The 17,419-nt window shown below is 34.5% G+C and overlaps 1 protein-coding gene across 2 annotated transcripts in view; it reads right to left on the bottom strand.

The window, feature by feature from the left end:
• TTLL7 (tubulin tyrosine ligase like 7) overlaps nt 1–17,419 on the bottom strand; it is a 77,279-nt gene that overhangs the window by 20,345 nt on the left and 39,515 nt on the right. For both annotated transcript variants that reach the window (XR_015259241.1, XM_086753803.1), the window contains exons 11-18: nt 14,553–14,647; nt 13,745–13,892; nt 13,589–13,662; nt 10,480–10,615; nt 9,583–9,669; nt 5,046–5,241; nt 3,744–4,024; nt 751–885 (exon numbers count right to left, since the gene is read on the bottom strand). Coding sequence is in view for 1 of the 2 variants with exons in the window: in XM_086753803.1 (XP_086609929.1) it covers nt 751–885; nt 3,744–4,024; nt 5,046–5,241; nt 9,583–9,669; nt 10,480–10,615; nt 13,589–13,662; nt 13,745–13,892; nt 14,553–14,647 (1,152 nt within the window). In the remaining variant the exon portion in view is untranslated. The remainder of the gene's footprint in view (nt 1–750; nt 886–3,743; nt 4,025–5,045; nt 5,242–9,582; nt 9,670–10,479; nt 10,616–13,588; nt 13,663–13,744; nt 13,893–14,552; nt 14,648–17,419) is intronic.

The raw sequence follows: 17,419 nt of genomic DNA, 5'->3' as shown, positions 1-17,419 counted from the left end.
TACTAGATTCCTCCATATTTCTACTAGACCGAGAAAAGAACTTCTATGTTATTTTTTTTCTTTCTCAAGCTGACGTTAGTTTCTTTGCATGAGATATTGTAAAATGATTTAAATACCACATTTTTCTGCTTATATATCTTATTATTAGGTGTTGCTTTTTAATTGCCTTTTTGATTAGGGATTGTTTCATATGTCTTTGATAACAAATTATAAGGCTCATCACAATGCTGGATGTAAGAAAGGGTAAGCTGGCAGACTAGAAGAGCCAAAAAAGAGTGTGATGGGTGTCCTTTATGACTAGCACACTTCCAGTTCGCCTTGCAGCATACCATTCTGAGTTGTCCCATATGCCTATTCAAGAGCAAGTTAAACATGTCAAGATCTGTACTAACAATCTCAGATGAAATATAAACTGTTAATGAACTGTAACATTCTTCTTAGCTTACTTAAAAGTTTGAACTTCCCCCATAATGAAAAAACAAATTTTCCTAGTCTTCCTGATTGTTTCTCATATATTTTATAAAGACATAGGAATGTTTTCAGTGCTGCTCTTTTAAGGTCAGAAAGTATGCATTCTCCAAGCTTTCAAAATCTTCTGAATTATCCTGAGTTTTGGAAGTTTTAAGGCCACATGAGCTCATAAACGAAAGAGAAAGCTCATAAATTGAGCTTTCTACTTTCCTTCATTTTAGTGGCCTAAACAATAAGTGTCTACCCTGTGATTATTCTTTCTCATTTATAGATACTTACATCTTCTATAATTAATAATGATTCTTCATCTGTTTTTCCTGGAAACTTCATTCTCATGTCATTGATAATGAGAAGAGTCTCTTTTGTCAAAGCAACTTCTTGCTCTTTTGTTTTCTGTTGCAGCAAAGACTCACTCTAAAAACCATATGAAGCAGAGGAAAAATTTCACACATTTCAATGTTTCCTTGACAAAAATAAATTCTAAATAGGGTGATGTAAAATATACTATTAAAGTGTATAGACATATTATCTAATACATAGCTAATATACACACACACCTCATACACTAGTGCATTACCATTACTTATAGTTGTCAAGAAATTAACAAAAAATAGTTCAAATGTAAGTTTGTTTGAAACAGAATAAACAAATATATATTTCATATTTATGATGCCCACCACTTAAAATATACATTTGAAATTTAGGTAACAGACTTTTAATTTAAATTCATAATGAAAAAAAAATTTATTAGTCATAAAAAAATTCCTTTCAGTTCTTCACTGTAACAATTTAACAGAAAATGCCAATTATGCGTCATTGCGCCAAGATTTCAGGAAGCATTAAAAAGTAAGGACGCTTTGCTCCTACTCTGGTCAGTAGGGTTCCTGACAGTGTCTTTGATTGTGCAGGATTTTGTTTAAAATATCAGTACTTTTTATACCAATACCAACTTGAACCTTTACAGTGTCTGCATAAGACCATCTCTGGAGGGTTTTGTGGCTTTCTTTAAATCTTAGACACTAGTTAGAAGTATTTCTGATCCTCCTTCTTTGCATTTGCAAGATTAAATGGGCTTAATTTTATGTTTTTTTCAAGAGTGAAATTCAAAATTTTTAGGCATTTCTTAATCTTTGTATTTTTTAAGAACTACAATACTTAAAGATAGTTTTGCTTAAGTGATAAATATTTTCAAGCATAATAAAATATTTTGCTATAGGATACATAATAATGTGGCTGAAATAATAGGATAGCCATTATTTCCAAATCCATTTTTGTTTATAACTGCTATAGAAATGTGTCTGTAATTCCCAACTGTAAACGGCATATTCTAAACTTAATTTCCATACCTTTAGAACATTTGGATCTCAGCAGCCTCCAAAAATGGCAATATACTGCTCTTTTCTTGCCCAAAGGATAGATAAACTAATAATTTATCACACACAAATTTTATCAATTTTAATTTTATTCTAACAGTAATATATAGTATATTATTCTTAGTTGCAAAAATAATTATGAACAGAGTTCCACTCACGACACAGTGCTAAATCATGAGTAGTTCTTATCCATTCTGTAAGTAATTTTATTCACATTATTTGAAGAAGCATGACCTAAGCTCTATCACCCAACATAATTGTTCTGCATATCAAGATCATTTCTGTGGTGGAGCTTTCTCAATGAAAAAGAGAGTATGGTTTCTTACTAATGTTAATTTAAGTGAGTAGCCCATTTTTAATGTCAGATGGTAAGAGACTGGTTTTAATCTTTCAGTAATTTGTATTTGATATAAAGTTAATGTGAATAGAAAAATCTATATTAGCCCTGTCTCATTAAACTCTCAGAGTACTTCTTGATGATAAAAGGGTAGTTTTTTAACTTGAGATAGCTAATGTGATAAAAAAATACCTTTAACACGTTGTGAAGACATAATCTTAATGTCTTTCCAATTCTATTAGCTGACTTTAAAGATGGAAAACATGTTAAGGAGTATTTCACAAGATGTCAGCACACAATTTCAAAAGGATCCTTTTTCATCATTTAGACAAAGCCTCACAGGCAAAACAGACAATGAGCATTCTACCAGATAAAAATGATGATTAGAAATAGTAATACTATTAAACAAGTTAATTAGCATTACAAAAGGATTTCTCACAATCAAGGTTCACCACAATAAAGAAAGGCTGCAAATATGGGTTAAAAGTACCAAGTTGTTTTGCCCCATCTCCAGATGAATTATTTGGGTGACAAAATATATAGGCCAGGCACCAAAGCCTGGAATGGAAACGCACTGGCACCAGCACAAAATACAATGCTGAATGAGGTTGGGGACTGATCCCAGCAAACATTTCCTAGGGGTAAGTGGATATGTGGGCCATCATCCAAACACAAAAGAAGAAATGCCTGGGCTGTGAAGGAGATACCAAAGAGGATGATAGTCTGGTCACAAAAGGAAAAAAAATGTATAATTCAGAAATATATTATGAAATTACAACTAACTACACAAACTCTAAACAGCTAAAAGTGTTCAATCTGATCTACTTATTCAATTAATTATGTAGTTAGACTACTTGAATCTAAATGTTTGTCTGTCTTGGGGATAAGCTTCAAAAATGAAAGCAGTTTTATCATCACTTTAAAAAAAAAAAAAAGATGGCCTCTGAGACAGTTATTGCAGTGGCAAATCCTAAAGACAACAAGAATTATATATAAATTTTAAATTGTCCACTTTGGAAGTAGAGTTCTACTGCAGTGGTACAGTGTATGCAAAATAGGTACAGTAGGTTGAAAATTAATTACACCTTCTTCTACAATGGACACCCACACAGTCTTACTAATGTTTTATTCTGGTACAATGTATTTATTTGCCCTTTGAGTATACACTGGTTTCGAAATATTGATTTTTTTTTTTTTATTGTAAAGATTTTTATGTTGGGTACATCCTCATTTCAGAACCAGCAGTCCCTAAACAAATCCAGAAACTCTTTCTATCTTCACAAAACTACTTAGGATAGAAGATTTCCCAGTCACAAAAACTCTAAGATTTCCATTCTCACAAAATGTAACACCTGTTTTGCTGTACCAGAAACACTGAAATATCAGAGCCAGCACTCACTGTAAGTCATAGGCAGGTCTAGAGATCTTATATTCTTGAGTTTCTGTCAAAACAACATTGAATATACTACTTCAGGTTTTCTGACATCGTAAAAATTAGTAATGTATTTAATGAGTTTAACAGAAGTGGACAAATTTTGAATGCAACTGCTGTGTTAACTCACCCCTGAAGAGTTCATATTTCCCAGGCTGGGTGTCTGAGAGACTCTGGCCGAAGATGGGCTGCGATTTAAAGAATGAGACCTATTCACTGGGGATGCACGCTGGATTTGCAGAGATGCTTTGGCTGAAAAAGGACGTTGCTCAGCTGTCTGTGACTGCATAGACAAAACTGATATTGAACGAGGGCAGCTTATAGAACGTCTTATTGGACTTGTGGATGATGTGGGGGATGAACATAATGAAGACTTTGTATTTTTAATGGAAGGTTTCCAGTTCATTCTACCTGCAGACAAATTAAATTAACAATGTAATTACTTACTATTTTCTTAACACACATTTTTCAGTCTTTGTGACTAACAACATATATGACCAACATGTCTGCACATGCTGTACGATAACGTATGTTGACTAACAACTACGTATGTAACAGTCAGTCATGTTAGAGCCCCTAATAACAGATACTTTACATACTCTGTAAGCACATTTATTTCTTCCTCATAGTCAACTTTCATCAGATAGAATCTAGTCCTCTATAACATTCATCATATTTATGACACAGTGCATATGCCCTATAGGTCAAAAAGTATGTGGCTACTGTGTGTGGCCTCCTGGCTGTAAGAAAATTTCATTGATGGATGCCCTATTTGCAGATCTGGTTTCCCTCATCTGCTCCTGCATAGCTGTACAGTTTTTTAATTCGGTCTTCTGCTAAATAAGGGATGTTGCTAAGAAAAAGAAAATTTTAGAAGCAGCATTATATGTATGCAATTACATCATTAAATTCTTTGAGACAACACACCACTAAAATAAAAAATAATATGCTATATCTACTATGTTCAACAGAACATGCTCACAATAATTCTCTGCAGCAAGCAAGAAAATAATCACAAAAAATCTGTGCAGGGATCTCATCTGGAATATATAACCTTCTATATGTCACCAGATAATTTTTTTTTTTGTCCTTTCTATATTACAGAAAATTCAAGCTTAGTAAGACTACTTTTTACAGGGGAAAAAATAATAACCTGCTCAAAAATAATCTAAGACCAAAGAGGAATATTCACACCACTTCAAAGTATAGCCCAGGTGTATTTTTCTCTTTAGTATTCTTGGTAAAAGAATATTCATCTTTTCCTTTTGTTAAAATTAATTTTCATTAATTTAGAAAATATTTTAAAGACAAAACAAGCAAACCAGTGTTTAACCCTGAGTTACAAATGTTGATACATTCTAAAATACTGAAGCCTTTTATATAATTTATCGTGAATGACAGACTTAGTTGGAAAGGTGATCATTTAACTTACTTGATCGTTCCAGAGATTTGTATTTATTTTCTTCAAGATCATATGAAACTTTTTTCTCTTTTTTTCCATTGTGATCTTCCTTTTCAGTTTCTTCTCCCGATTCTGATATACTACTACCACTATCACAGCTGCTATCACTATTGTAGCTCCTAAGTTTTCTTAAGGGCTGTGCACTTTCTGGCATTGAACATAAGGGCTAAAGAAAAAAAAAAAAAAGAAAAAAAAAATTCAATTCCTTCATAATCCCAAAAGAGCAAGAGAACACTTTATTATCACACTGGGTCTCTGATTCAGACAGGTTCATTTGTGCATACTTAAACTCCAACAAATTAGATCGGAAATTTGTCCTTAATTTTAAAATAACTACATAGTAATCCTAATCTTTCTCATATGAAAAGCAGCACAATACAGTAAGGGGGGAAAAAATATTTTCTTTCAAGTATGACTTACACTACCAGACATTTTCTCGAGATCATAAATCAAGTGATACAGAACACCATTTACAGTCAGTTTCAACCCCTCACTGATATTTGCAATAACTGAAGCTGTAGTTTAATAATTATCAACGTGAAGTAAACAAATAAATCAGGGAACCTTGGCTGGTACACTTCTGAAAGAAAAAGTGATTCATCCACATCCTGCAGAAAGCAGAAACTGGAAGAATATAGCAAACTATGCTAGGTGTATTCGGTGTTCCCATATGCACATGGGATTCAGCATCATTAGGAAATTACTCTTGTGCTATTACCAAGGATATTGTGAGACAAAAGATCAAAAAGTAGGAGACAGAGAAGCTGATGCAAGAATAGAAACTGCAAATGAAAATTTTTCTTCTTCCATCTACCATCAGGCAAATAAGAAAAAGGCAATCTCCTCCATTATATCTATTATCCTAAGAAGGCTCATGTGCTCACTTTTTCCCCCCCTACGCATTTTCTTTTCAGTAACTCTGAGCTATAAGAAGCTATGGTGATGGCCTCATCTTCCTAGTCATGTAATGGACCACAACTAAAAATCAGATTTAAAAAAATTAATATCATAATTTCTGAGCATATTTTGAGTCAGAGTGAAACAGAAGAACTCTCAGAATTAATTTAAATTGCCCTATTATCCTAGCATAATATAACTAACCAAGACTTACTGCGAAGGGCAATAGAAAAAAAGCCCCAAAGATACTGTTCCTGCAAGTTACACGTTATAACGAAACATATGCTACCTAAACTTCTATTCCAGCCAAGGAAGGAAGGAGACTTCTGCCACTAACTTTAAAGTGACAGTATGTTTGTGCAAGCCCAAGCTATTGGACCTGATAAGGAAGAGTTGAAGAAGACTATTCCATAGAGAAGAGCCTTGGCAATTGTTCAATTACACAAAGAATATTTTTTATATCTATCTACCTGCCAAGAGGACAAATTACGGTGCCTCAACACTTATTACATTCTCAAAAATAGCTTTCCTAATGCTGTGTATCCAGAAGATATACTGATCAGACATTCCTGATGAGTTACACAAGGTATAATAAACATTTTCAATCAAAACTCACAGGGGCTTTAAGGTAGATCTCATTCCCACTTACCATATGCATGTTCCTCACACATTCTCCACTAAACAAGAATATCCTGACCAAGACTTCACATCAATTAACAAAGAAGAATAAAAAGAAAGGTCAAATAAATTACAAAAAGCAATAATGACAAATAATAGCTAGATCTGGGTTTAAACTGACCTCTTAAAATGATTGCTTAGCAATTCTAATAATCTTGATTTTCCCCTTATGCTAACTTGATTTTTCTTTGATTAGACTCATCTGATTTTATATCAGAATAATAAAAATAAAAGTAATTGCTCATTTCCTTTAAAATATCTGTCATTTTATTTCCTTACTTCTTTTTCCTGTACAAGCAGTGGCAATGTAATAAATGAGTAAACCTTACAATGTGTAAGTATAAGGTGCCCTCTAGAGGCTACAAATAAACCAGACATTTCCAGAATCTTTCTTATTCTAAGTAGAATTCAGTAATATTTTAATTGCAGGCAAAAATGCCTTCAATCTGGGAAACTCTTGACTTGTTTTCTACTCTGAGCTCCTAATTATGTTCAAACAAAAATAAGGCAGACATTTCTAGCAAATATGGAACAGTTGTTACATGCAAAGCTTATTTAAACACACACATCCCTCTACCCCTCAGATATATATATGTATGTACAAATGTATATGAATATATATGTTTCTATGTATGGAGGAGGATGAGGAGGAAAACACTTCTCTCTCAAAACTACTCCAGCTGTTCTGTATAGAGTTTTCTGAGTCCTGACTGTCCCTTTTTATGAGGAAGAGAGTGTGCCCAAGGCAGAGCATCTGACCTCCTAACAGTAACTTCTATCAGCAGGCCAGCCACTGGCTTTTAAAGGCGAACAGGACTTCATGACTTTCTGAAAAAAAAGTCTCATGTTGAGTAACATGATGTGAAAAGTACTGTTCCCTCAGCTTTGTTTTGTCTATTAGATCTTACAGACGTTGCTTTTTTGATATGCTAACGGATCTTTATCTGTAGGATTTTATGATTACAAGATGAGTTTTACAGCTGGATTATTTTCTTACCTGATAGACTGACAGGCAATAGTAAGTTCTACTGCCTGCCTGACTCACTAGATTTCTATACATATCTATATTCAGACACTACATATCTCATAGCAGATCCTTTACAAAGAGGTGGCCAATCAAATGCATATTATTAGCCACGTGCACCTTACCCCTTACAGGAAAGGGGTGATGCTCTTTTGGTACAAGATACAAGGACCATCTGCAATGGGCATCTGTACTTCAAAGAGAGTGAACAGGATATCATGCAACCAGGCTTCACTGTACGCATAATTTAAATGACTGAGAAGTGTATCAGGATCCTAAAAAAGATGCAGGAATAGAGATCCTATATAACATGAAGTGCACACACTGCAAGGAAAAGAAACAACCTCCTTTAGTCAGCTACCTTCATTGCCTTCCCTTTTGATTTAATGAATTTTATGGAAAAAAAAAAGTGGGAAATTAGGTCATAAGTAATTTTTTTTCTTTCTCCTGTAAGTGCAAACAATATTGTACTGGTAGAGCAGCTTGTAAGCTACGGAATCCATTTGCCTGCTATAAAAGAAGACCATGTCATACAGTGTCACTCCTAAATTGATCAAACTTCATCTTAAAACTAATTAAAAGAGGCTTCAGTAAAATTTGGGCTCAGTACCCTATTAAATGTTTATGGCCTCCAGTTTGACAATGGCTTGTATGCAACCAGTGTAGATATAGTATAGATCAAGTCTGCGTGCATACAGTCAACCCTGATAGATGCTCTCTGAGGGCTGCTGGGAAAAGACAGGCTTCTAAAAAAAAAAAAGGAAAAACATGACTGAGATATTAAATTTAAATGAAGTGATGATACAGAACTGAAAACAAAACCTCAAGGAAAAGAATCCCTGAAGAATGTGGATTGAGTGTGTTATTAGGGTGGACTAGACTTTTTCTTTTTTTAATCTTCTTTAAATGAATCCCCCACAGTTAAAGCACTAGCTCACAAAATCCCCATCCTTGTAATGAGGTTCCCGCAAATCTATCTTAGTGCCAGATTGGGTACACAGATCCTCTTTCCAGTATGCATGCCTGTAATAAGATGTAGCTGTTTGGATTCTTGCACGTATATAAAGGACCCCTACAAGCTCAGGGCAATTGTCAGCATTCATTTTGTGCAGAAATTCCCAGATTTGTAAACCATGTCATCAGAAACATAAAGTGCTGTAAAAACAATTTACATGCATCCATAAACAAATCCATCAGAACTCAGGAACATAAACGTAGGCTCTCCTAAGCAGATTTGACCTAGAGTGTTTTCAGGATATAAGAAACATACTTATTTTAGCCAAGCCCAAACTATTTATCTTTACTGGCTTACAGAGATATGCAGTGTATTTAAGGCAAAGAGTTGCATGAACTATGCATACAATCAGAAAGCATTAAGCTAAAAATAATATACATTCACTTTAAAAGCAGATTTTGGATACAAAACAGGCTACAAGATATACTGTACAAGCCTTTCAGCAAGTAAGCAAGCTACAGATACATCATAATCATAATTAATCCTTTGAGCTTCCATAGTGCCTTTTATCCCATGATCTCCGAATTCCTTAGTGGCACTAATCGATTAAAGACGAAAGCATTCTTTTGAAACAGGCCATGGATATAAAAATTATTTCACACACTGAAATCAAGCAATCTCTTGTACAACAGTTGTTGCCATGCACAACAATGCCTCAAAATAGCTTAGAGAGAAAAAGAAGGATCCTATATCTAGTTAAAATTTTAATGGGATTTAGTTGGACAAAAGATAGTTATGCTCCTCTTCATATAAAAAAAAAAAAAAAAAAAAAATAATGGCAGTCTGAGGAAGAAAACTGCCACCAGGATCAGCTAACTAAATTTCCCACATCAAATTCTCAGACTTCTTCTCTACAGAGTGAAATAAAAAATTGGTATCTAAAAGTCAAATACCTTAGGTCCTCGCTGCCTGGTACATTTTCCCATTAGTTTTTCATCATCTATTTCACACTGCTCCAGAAGATCCAAAATGTCCTCCTCCTAGAAATGCGAATTTCACTACAATCAATTCAGAACAGGACATATCCTATCCTTCCAAAATTCAAGCACCAAGTGGTATGAATTTGAAATTACTTTGAATACTAATTCCTGAAATAAGACTATGAACCCCTCCACGGGAGGATATAAAAGTATTTCTTCTCATGCATGCATCTCTGCTTGCAATCAACATTAAATAGAAAGTTAAAATCTAGTCTTAACATTAATTAAAAATAAATGTCTGAAGAAAGGATTGAACACGGATTCCTGTAAAACTGCTGGATGATGCCAACTACAAAGATGGGAAATTATTTCTCAGATTTCAAATTAAATTACATTAGTTGGTTATTATAAATATAGCCATTTTCCTACTGTCTCTGACTACATAAGTAGGCAATCAGGCGGAGTTTTTGGATGTCTTAAACTAGTGGAGCTGGTTTTATGATATCTCTCATTCCAGTCCATAAGAGTGGATGAATAGGCTGGGGACATTACTGGAGGAAGAAGGAGGCAATTACCAGCTCAAAAGCAGTTTCTGCCAACCTCTGGTTTGGCCAGGGGTAAGGCTGAGGATCAGGGAAATGGTAAAGTAGCTTAAAGCCATCTAGCCTGTCTCCACCCTGGGTCCACTGCTGTTCATCCAGATTCAAGGATCTGGCCCACAAGCTGCACAAAGAATAATAATAAAATGATGGAAACATTATCAAATGCTATTTATTAGCCAACACACATGAATATTGTGAAACTAATCCACAAGGTCATGAATTCCAAGGCAAATAACTCCTAAAGCCAATGTTTCTTGTGCTTCAGTACCTTCATTCTTTTTAAAGGGTTATTCATTTCCCGCTGAAGTGAAGCTGCTCTCCCAGCAAGAAATGTCTGGAAAGCAGTGGCTAACAAACTCTCATACTTTTCAAGTAGTGTCTTATCATCAGGAGGGTAAATTCGCCTAAAATTGAGGGGGGAAAAAAAGAGTTTAAGATAGAAGCTGAGATACTTATCACATTAGGAACAAAAGTAGTGCCGCTAATTCACAGTCTCTTCTACAACGCATATGCATTCCATCTATAATGATGATGTAATATCATACCATAAAACATATGCTCTGAACATTGCTTTCTAAATCTCATTTTAACTCAGTGAACACATTGATGTTTAAACTAGCAACCAGTCAGTCAAAAGAAATACCATGCAGGTCATTCCAGAGATACACCAAAACTCAGTTTCACAGTGCTCTGAAATTTCAGTGAGTGTAAATGATGTATGCAGCCGTGAATGATTCGTGAAATATTAACAAAAAATATTGCATGTAAAATTCAGAGCCACAAAATAATTTGTATTAGCAATAAAAGGACACACAAAACAGTGAAAATTTTAATAACTGCTCTGAGTTAATGGGCACGGTGTAAATTAAAGATTGAATATGTACTGCACTTGAATGCTAAATCCTCCAAAATAATGAAGAGGAAGAAATAGATACTATAAGAAAAAAAAAGTTCCTGGTACACAGATGTACAGGGTGACTCTGATTTTCCAGCAGCTATGTCATTATTCTCTAAAATCACAGGTAAGGAGATTATGACAATATGAAAAGCAGGACTTGGTGATTTATTCACACTCATCAAGCAAAAATAGGCTTTGAAGAAAACCACTTCAATCCATTTCTCATGAATGCCTTAAACACAGCCAGAAATTATGAAGGTGGAAGAATAATTTCTAATGTATTGTAAGGAGTAATCTATAAGTTAATTTCACCTGCACTGTGCAAAGCATAGGTACCATTTATATATTGACTGGCATTATGTGACTTATGTTTTTGTGGATCTTTCGTGAACTTTTTACAAGGCTCTTTCTCCTTCTTCCTTTTCAGTCTTTTCCTCCGTGAAAAGGTACCTTTCACAATGATTTTGTTGCAATGAAGAAAGGACAGTTATGATCCTATTAGACTCAAGGCAGTTTTAGAACAAACTTAAGATGGTTTCAGTTTGCATTAAAACGCCTATAGGAGCTCTAATCTAGTTGTAGTCAACACTTTTTAATGGTGTTGATTCTACTATGGCTGAAAAAGTGCCACGGGACAGTATTTAAGGAAAGGATATTCTTTTTAAAATATGTAGATATATACTGCAGCTAAAGGCTATTTCAAAGTCATATATAACTGTTTCAGTTCCTCATGAATTCACAAAAGCTTGAAAGCTGGATCCTCCAAAGTAGGATAACTCCTAGTTTGACCACTACAGGACTCCTACTGTAATCAGTGGGCTAGGTGTGCTTGCAGACTGACACTTGACTAAGCCAACTGCTGAACTGACATCCACAGATTAAATCAAAGCTTGCTGAGGTTGATTGAGGTTTCTCTGAATTTTTATTCAGCAAGTAATATCAATCCATGCAGCAATACTAGCACCCCAAATTTCCATGATTCTGTGGCAATGCCTGACAGAAGCTAGTCCTGCTCTGCAGGAGAACATCCCAAGAAGAAGATATTTCATAATGCTCAGATAAGATTTCTCTGCATCTCTAGCCAAGACTCCTTTACTTCTCAGGCTCTGCTAATTCTTCAGCCTTTTTGCAAACACATGGTAATAAGAAAACACAGAGCTGTTCTGCCCTTTTATATGTGCACATTCCTCATGAACTGACACTTCCCTTTTTCCTGAGGAAAAAAAAAAAAAAAACAAACTTTTGTACTTTTATTGATTTACATTAATCAAAAAGCTAAATAAAGAGAATGTTTGTCTCATTTTCAGTTGAGAATGGAATAAGTAACCTAAAGTATGATCAGTTAAAAAGTTAGACTTTAAAGTTGTTGAAAAAGCAAAATGTAACAAAGCACCATGATGTTTTTCTTTCTTACAGTGTAAGTGATCCCTCACATTGTAGGGAGTTTTTTGGAGGTACTAGTTCAGCTCCACATATGTCAAGAAAGGACATAAGTAAAACTGGGAATGTTACAAAGAAAGACATTTTGTAAGCAAATGTTCATTCCTCAAAAATGAAGATTTCACAGAAACACCCATCTGTTTAAATGAAAACTTTAATAGGAATTATAGAACGTCTGCTCAAAAAAAAAAAAAGCAGAGATGAAGAACAGCAGTAAAGGAATTCTGACTAATTCATAAAAAAAAAAGATGTGAACTCAAACTTCCCATGTCCTGGATGAATGTTATACAGAGAGGGCAAATACTCCCCTCCTCTCTTCCTAGCCATACTCCACTCCTAGGCTTATTCATAGGCCTTGCTTTCACTTCTCATTGAAGCAAATATCAAGAAATAATAATATATCTTTTTAAAGCATAATAAAACAAAATTCTTGTTTTCTGGACAATACCTACTATAACCAACAAGTTAAAGCTGCCTTTTGAATGTATTTTCTCAAGAAATCTGAAGATACTTACATTTACATCTACCAAGATCCAAAATCAAAGTGCAGATGTATGAATATAGTATTTCAAATGCCATTCTACCAAAAATGATGGAAGCACCAATAAAGTTTCTGAACTTTTGGCAAGCTTCATAGATAACATTCAGATTTGATTTTTTTGTAGGGGAATACTCACACCCCTGTATTGCCCCCCCTAGAGATAAGAATCTCTTATGTGATTATAGAACAGGTCCATAATGAGTCATGGTTCTTGGTACACTGAATGTGAACTATCATGTCTTTCAAGGAATTACATTGCACAAACACTAGAGTGACTGATATCATATAAATTCCTAAGTGCATGCAAAAAAAAAAAATTGGAATCAAAACAAGAACTAGCTGAAAAAAATAACTTCACTACCTGGTGTACAGGTATATATTTTCTATAAATGTCTACATATTTTTGGCAAAAAATTATCATCTATCACAAACACTTGTTTCCATTATTCCTAAAGAATGCATTGAATACTTCCTACTAATAGAGACAAAAATAGTTACCTGTAGTTCCCCATGTGTCTATTTTCATGCTCTTCTTTGGAAATCTGTTTACGTACTTGTGCAAGTCTTTCTTTCTACAAATCAAGAAAATAAGACAATTAAAACAAAGAGAGCATAAGATATGGGGAAGAAACAACACATTTTTTTCCTTCCTACCAGTTCTTCTTTTCTCCTTTCCAGTGTGTGGCGCTGCTTCTCCCATTCTGAGGAACCTGGCAACAGTTTTTTCATTGAACCTTGGCCATACAGTCTTTTTTGAGCCTCAGCCTTCTGTTGAGCTAAATTTCTCCTTTTATCACTTGTCCTGAAACACAGATTATATTAAAATATGTCAATCCAATGCAGCTGAGATGAGATGCACTTTCATCTCAATTATATCATCTGTATTTCCCAGTCGTGTGCAGTTTATGATCTAAAATTAAAATTGAAACATTCATTAAGAATTTTTTAAAATGTTAACTTTTATTGCTACAATAGTTTCACATTTTAAGGTGTACTGTAATAAGCCTATATTATAATTTAATGTAAAAACATGGTTCTATTTTCCTGAAATGTAGATTTTTTCCAACATATCCCAACTACAAAGTTTTCCTGTAGAGGCGTATGGCTTTTAACTGTATGTGAAACTATCACCAAAGCAAATTTCCTGCATGGCCATATGCCCATGACTGCACTCATATCCCCACTTTGAGACCTATTTGAAAAATCATTTTTAAAAAAGGAATGAAAATTACTACTACCACTTATTTTTTGCAAGCACATGAGCAAGAAGAAAAATTGAATTTGGGTTAATTTCAACAGCAAAATTGACAGCAGGGAAAACATTTACATTTTGAAAACATTAAGGTGGAAAAAAAAAAGTCTTCATTTTCTGCTAGTCCAGTTCAAATTAAAAAATAAAAAAATAAAAATAAATGAAAGCAACAAAAAGAGAGTCAGACTGAAGAAAAGAGGACAAGTTTACCGTATGTTGAGAAGCTTTAATGCATTTAGCAGAACGCCTTTTTTTACATCATAGTCTATTTTTTGATCGGTTCCAAAGCTTGGGGCACGATTAATCTGAAAAAACAAGATACCGAATACTCAAGAACATTCAGGTTCACTGGGGACATATCTAATGTAATAGGAGAAATCATCCTTTCAAATACAGCCAAGATTAAGAAAATACATGTTGAGAAGCTCACTTCCATTTGTATTTTTTAAAAAATAGATCATTTTGTATCACAGATATTGGAAGCCAGGAGATGTACATTTCAGCCAACAATTCATCCAGACTCCTACAATGAACACCCTTCGAGTACTGGCACTGTGAATCCAGTCTCATCTGTTCTTGGTTGCTGCAACCAGAAAATTTACCACACAAAGTGCTGTTAAACACATTATAACAGACTATGAACCATGCTACAGTAGTCCAGTACAGGAAGAGTTAAATTTTGTCCCAGTTTGAAAGCAACTGTCAATACATCTCTTAAAAGTAACCACTATATAAGGACAGAAAGAGGCTCTAACTCAAGGTGGTCTTAAGTATATTTCAATAACTATTCAGATACACTTTACAGCAACATCTAGAGATCTAAGGTATTAAATCAGTACATAGTGTGCAAACATAAAATAATTAACAGTCTCAGTAACAGAAAGTTTATAAGCTAGGTACAAAATAAGAGATTAAAAATGTTATAAATACAGAAAAACAAGGGAAATGCAACTGGAAATCAGTGAGACTAAATCACACCCTTAACAGCCAGGAGTCTCAACCAACCACCATATAACCCTGGAGAATAACTTCAATTTTCAGAAAGTTTTGTGAAGGGATAATGAAGTAGCTGCATCAACATTTCTAGGAGCATGTTCCAGGCTGGTATCAAAATTTATCAATGAGCAACGGGTGCTAATGAGAGGCAGGAATCTCACCTTGCGAATGAGCAGTGCTGGTTACAGAAGGGACAGATACTAAAGAGCTTCAGAAGTGAAAACTAATACCTTACACTCCATGCGAATAAGAAGGGGATACAGTTAGTATGTTCAAAGCAGAGGCAAAAGCGGTTCATTGAAATAGTATTTTAACACTTCAGATACATTAGACCATGCAGCTATGGGACACAACTATTCTGGCCAGTGAGCCACCAACTCTCCTGTTGCTGACTCCCAGTGCCCCATCACTTATGCTTACAAGCCAAAAGGTACCTTTTTCTTTGAGAACCAGTTTGTTTGCTGGTTTTGCAGACAGCAAATGAGCAATGAGATCTGATGTTGAAAGAAAAATCACTAAAATCCAGCAGAAATAGTGAAAAAGTTTATACATAGTCTTTTTTGGAAGACTTTCATCCAAATATTTAATTGACCCAACTCCTTAGACCAACCTGTTCATCTCCTATCACATCACAAAGGCTATTTTTTTTCCATACTGTGATAGTACCAACATTTATTGAGATTCTTTTTAAAAAAAAAAATGTTAATACGTTCCACTTGCAGCTAAGCAAACATGTAAGCATACAGAGAAATGAGCACAGAGATTAAAATCCTGTTCTCCATCATTTCATTAGAGAATACTGGCAGCTGACAAGACCACAGACACATTGCATCTCATTTTCAACATGAAGATTAAACAAAACACTTTAACTACAGCTGCATTGATTAAATACAGCTGATAACTAAGTTAGAAATATTCTGATTTTGAGATATCATGTTGTCTAATCCAGGAAGGATTTATGTATGTTTAAAACTTATACATGAAGATCAAACAAGGAGCTTTATGTTTTAGTCCAGCAAATACCTACATACCCAAAAAGCTCACTGGACTGAAACAAAGGAGACAAATTCAAGCCCCAACTCCTTATTCAGGAGAAATGTCACATATCGAACAAAATCATTTTCTGTACCATGTATTGAATTTTTTTACTTCATATGAACATATAGCAACTAACAACATTCTACTTTGAAATAATGTTTTTTGATTCATTAAAACAGGTGCACAGACAGAAATACATTTATTAAAACTTAAAACAAATTAATTTCCGATTTTTTATGTACACCAAATTCTTAACTCCAGTGAGATTTCAGTTAGATACAAGGACTTATCAGGAACATGTAAAATGCTATGCTGGTCCAATAAGGAATTCCTAGAGATGCACAGACTGAAGCATCCAACTTGAGAGCATACAAAAGTGCACACTGTTGTATTATATTTGGTTTAGGCACTTCCTAGATTTACAATTTGATGTATAACACTGGGCATAAATTCTGGATTAACAAAAATGTTACAAATACGTGTTACTTATATGAGCACCAGTGAGAACTAACACTATGAAAATTATAAAATAATTTAAGTAACAGTTTCTCTCCTACAGGGTGAATTTTGCCAAATATCTGCATCTGGCACTTCTGAACAAACAAAACCATACTGACTGTGTTTATTAAGTAGAAAATTAAAGTGGGGTTAGGAAAGATGTAAGAAGGCAGTTGAAATGCTATTATGAACCAAAATGCTATTATGAGACATTACACAATCACCCCATATTAAGGTTTCTGTCACGATAACGCGGTCATTTAAGAGGCTGAAAAGCTACAGTATTCATCGTTAAACCGGAGCACTGCTGTATCATCTGCATCCTCAATTTTTTTGACATACCATTCATGACTAATGTTTGAGATCCCAGTTCTACTGGGACCTCAATCCTGAAGAGTAACCAGAGGTGCAACAAAAACAGAGATCCAGTTCTGGATAGCAATTGCAAACTTGGCTTGGTGCAATATGTTTCAGGTAGTAGCAGATGCAGGTCCAGTACAAATAAAATCCAAGCAACTGGGTACCTCAGAAAGTTAACACTTAGA

This window comes from Chlamydotis macqueenii, chromosome 8, assembly GCF_036417535.1.
Source record: "Chlamydotis macqueenii isolate bChlMac1 chromosome 8, bChlMac1.mat, whole genome shotgun sequence".
Taxonomy (NCBI): Eukaryota; Metazoa; Chordata; class Aves; order Otidiformes; family Otididae; genus Chlamydotis; species Chlamydotis macqueenii.
Note: the sequence above shows the minus strand (reverse complement) of the source record. Positions and strands in the feature narration are given on the sequence as shown.